This window comes from Cynocephalus volans, chromosome 9 (assembly GCF_027409185.1).
Source record: "Cynocephalus volans isolate mCynVol1 chromosome 9, mCynVol1.pri, whole genome shotgun sequence".
In the NCBI taxonomy this organism is placed as follows: domain Eukaryota; kingdom Metazoa; phylum Chordata; class Mammalia; order Dermoptera; family Cynocephalidae; genus Cynocephalus; species Cynocephalus volans.
The window spans coordinates 34,662,153-34,666,328 of NC_084468.1; the positions used below are offsets into that span (position 1 = coordinate 34,662,153).

Genomic DNA, 4,176 nt, shown 5'->3' on the forward strand with positions numbered 1-4,176 from the left:
GTTGTCTCTAATCCGCAAGTTGAGCACCACCTCGCCCCCAGCTTAATTCCCCAGCTCAGTTTAACACTGAGTTTCCTTAATGAGTTTTCATTAAGTCTTTCCTGAAGGCATGGGGATAATAGAGGCACCTCCAGATGGTAATTTATAACCATGGAGTTCATCAGAATCCAAATTAATGATGGTTTCTTAAGTTGGATTTCCTGACTTTTTTTTAAGTTTGCATATCATTGTTTTCAGTGGCTAGTATTAATTTCATATTAAAAGCAGCTCTAATGTTAGCCCAAAAAAGTCCATGTTTGCTCTTCTCTGTGGGCCATTCTAAATAAGTCCTCTGTGTCATGAGAGCCCTCAGCTTGTGATACTTGCTAGGAATGCTATTCTGTGGAATGGGTTCCAGCAAGATCAGGATTAAGTTATCAGATCCTTCATGAAACAGGTTGTGGTGGGCAAAGTAGAGTTCGTAATGGCACCACTCACTCTGAACAAAGTTGGGAGACAAAACGAAGATGGACTTGTAACTTTTCTCAATGCAGTTTATGATATTTTCCACAATGCTCTTGCCAGGAACAAAGTTTCTCTCGTGAAGACAAATCCGTATATTTTCTTTTTCTAGGCAAGGTACCAGTTCATTCTTCACCCAGGCAGAATCATGTTCACTGTACGAAATAAAAGCATGGAACTGGAGAGTTCTTTGGAGTTCCTCTAAGGGTATGTTCCTAGCCCTGCGCCGGGTCTGGGTCCACTGACACACCATCCTGAGATACCAGGGCAGATCCAAGTACATGCAGAGGAAGGTCACAGAGACAGCCAGCACCAGCACAGCAGCCCCAATGGTGACCATCAGCAGAGCTGTGTTGCAGGATAATTGAGACACGTGAAAGTCCTTGAGCAGCGTTCCCTTATAGCTTTCTGGGTAGTGACACTTATAAGAATCAGGCCAGCCTTCTACCACTTCACTTGATGCTTGGCCTATATTTTTAACAAATTCTCTTAGCTCACATGTACATTGGAATGGATTGTTGCCTGCTTGTATCGACCTAATCTTGTGGCAGTTCTGGAAGAAATCAGCTGATGGGTGAGAAACTGAATTATGGTGAATGATCAGTACAGAAAGGCTGCTAAAAGCACCACATCCAGGAAGGTCGGTTAAAGAATTGAAAGCAACATTGAGTTCTTGCAAAGCCTCTAGTTTCATGACTTCTTTAGGAATGCTCCTTATTCGATTATTGTGAAGATCAAGTACCTTGACCCTAGGAGGTAAACATCTGAAAACAGAGTCAGTAAGTATATTTGAAGACAAATTCAAAATAACTATACTCTCAACCCAAGGGCAGTTTTCCTCATGTCTGGGAGATTCCAAAGAATTCCAGCTAACGTCCAGTATTTCCAAAGATGGCATTTCCTTAGTCATGAGACCTACTTTGTAAAAGTCTTTTAATGCATTCTTTTGTAAGATAAGTGTCTCCAATCTAACTAAAGTAGAACATTTTTGAAAAATACTATCTGTGAGAACATTTCGGGTAAAGTTCAAAAACTTAAATGTGCTTGGTGCCTGAGGACAAAGCATGTGTACAAAAGATGAGTCTGATATGGTTAACATGATAATGTTCATCTCAGAAAACACCGTGTATAATGCCGTCTGTGAAAAAAGAAAAACTTCGTTCGTAACATGTTCTATTTTCAATGCTTTCAATGCCGTTTTAGAATAAGTAAATTTTTCTTCACTAATGTCTTCAACTATTGTTAAATTGTAAATACTGAGAAATTCCACAGGTTTGGGCCAAAGGAATTGAAAAACCCCAACCAAGCATTTCCAAGTTGTTTCCACATTGTTGAGGGTAAAATTCAGTAAAGTTGGACCTCTAGTGAGTTCTGATAAAAATGTAATTAAAACTTGACAGTTCTTATTATTTAGTTTAATATTAGTCAGTTGTAAGCACCCTAAGGTATTAACTGATATGTTCACTTGGACAGAGAATAATCTATCTGGATGAAAAACAAAGTGAAGTGTTTTCATATTCAGAATCTGAAGGCTTTCTGTCTCATTTTCTTTCACATAATAACCTCCTAAATCCAGAAGGATGTAACTTAGATGCAAGTGAGAAATAGGTAGCAGATCTAATTGTTGTAACTTCGTAGCACTTAATCCCAAGAAATTTAGTTGGGTCAAGTTGCCAAATTCCTTACAGATGGGCAGGGCATCGAAGTCATTGAATGATAGGTCTAAATGCTTGAAACTCACAATAGGGTGGCAGGACAGTTTTTGCAATTGATTGTGAGATAAATCCAAATATTCCAAATCCTGGTTGAACTTGAAAACACTAAAATCAAGTTGCTGGATTCTATTATGGGAAAGTCTCAAAACTTTCAGCCTTGACAGAAAGCTGATGTCAGATAACTGAAGCTCAGATATATAGTTTTGAGACATATCTAAGATTTCGGTTTTTGGTGGTAGGTCTTTCGGAACATGAACAAGGCCTAATTTTGACATGTCTACTACAAATTCACTTTCATCAGAGAACTGGATTATGGTTCCAGCTATTATGATCACGATGCAAATAAAACGAAAGTTTCTGACAATAGGTTGTATGTCTTGGATCATGATGTTGCAGTGGCTATCCTGAAAGGTTGTAGTTGTTCTCCAGAGCATCTCAATATGAGTCCAAATTCTAGAAATATAATTTACATTAAGATGAATAAAGATTGGATGATTTCTCTCAAACCTCCACTTACTAAACATAAAATCCCAATGATTTCTTCATTCACTATCACAGTCATTTCTATCCTTGTAAATTAATGTGATATTTTCCCCAGTTATACAGCTTGCTGGTACCAGAGGAGCAACACAGACCTTGTTATCAAAAAATTGTGGTTGTGACTTGACCTGTCTGGTGGATCCCTGAAGCATCCTCTCAGGGGGCTTGCCTTTGTTTCATGCACCTCAGAACCCTATCAGGGCTTGAGCAGCCTCCTTTGTTGACAACATTTAAAGACAAATATACTAGCTGCAGTCACCAGGGACAAGAAATAACAGATGGGACAAGTAGCAGACACACCAAGAAGTCAGGGAAGGAAGAGGCTAGGAAAGGAGATACATGGGGGGGGGAAGGTTTTGGAAAGCTTCACATATACTAGGGAATCTGGAAGACCACACACATGCCTAGGGCTGGACACATGCTCAGTGGAGACCTGAGAAAATCCTAAACTTCCACCTCTAAAGGCTGACCTTTAGGCTCCATGCAAGCAGAAAATGAAGGCTAAGGCAGAGTTGTGAACAGCCTGGAAAAGCATTGAAGAAGAGCTCCAACACAGAGCCAATCTGCAAATATCAGGAGACTTTTGGTTTTTGTTTTTAATATTTTGTTTTGTTTTTGTTTTTGTTCCAGATGTTTAAGAAAATCTCAAGTCACTAGCTGACCACTTAGCTAACAGAACAGAGAATTCAGTGGCCATGCATAACAAAGAATACAGTCTTTATAAAAATGGTTTTAAATGTCACTAAACAAATGACTACAACCCACAACAAACAGCAATAACAAGCCCTGGGGAAGTGGAAGAATCTGATTTTCAGAGTTATCCCATTATAATAGTCAAAATGTCTGGCTTTATTTCTTTATTTTTTTATTGTACGTGTTTATCAGATAAAACTTGTTGTTTCAATACTCGCATATATTGTATAATGATCTAATCAGAATAGTTAGCATACCTATCACCTAAATGTTTATCATTTCTTTGAGGTTATAACATTCATAATCCTATAAAATTGTTGTCTTAAAACAAACAAACAAAAAATTATTAGCCATGCCAAAAAACAAGAAAGTATTGCCCATTCACTGGAAAAAAGAAAAAGAAATAAAAAGAACAAAGTCAGAGAACTGACACTATCCAATATCAAACTATAGTAATTAAGACAGTATGGTATTGGCAAGAGACTAGACAAATACATCAGTGGACCGGAATAGGGAGCTCAGGAATAGACCCATCCAGATATAGTCAACTGATCTTTAACAAAGGAGCAAAGGCAATTCAACGGAGAAAGGATAGTCTTTTCAATCAGTGGTGCCAGACCAACTAGGTATCCACATGTTAAAAAAAAAAAAAAAGAAAGAATGTAGACACAGATCTTACACTTTTCACACAAAATAGCTCAAAATGGATCGTAGACCTAAATGTAAA

The 4,176-nt window shown here is 38.0% G+C and overlaps 1 protein-coding gene across 1 annotated transcript; it reads right to left on the minus strand.

Moving 5' to 3' along the window:
* Positions 1 to 211: 211 nt before the first annotated feature.
* TLR6 (toll like receptor 6) lies at positions 212 to 2,602 on the minus strand. The gene has a single exon (XM_063107720.1). The coding sequence runs from the start codon at positions 2,600 to 2,602 to the stop codon at positions 212 to 214; it is 2,391 nt and encodes a 796-aa protein (XP_062963790.1).
* Positions 2,603 to 4,176: the final 1,574 nt, after the last annotated feature.

Bases quoted from the DNA above. Each gene is read 5' to 3' on its own strand.
- TLR6 (XM_063107720.1), bottom strand. From the start codon at position 2,602: ATGATCCAAGACATACAACCTATTGTCAGAAACTTTCGTTTTATTTGC.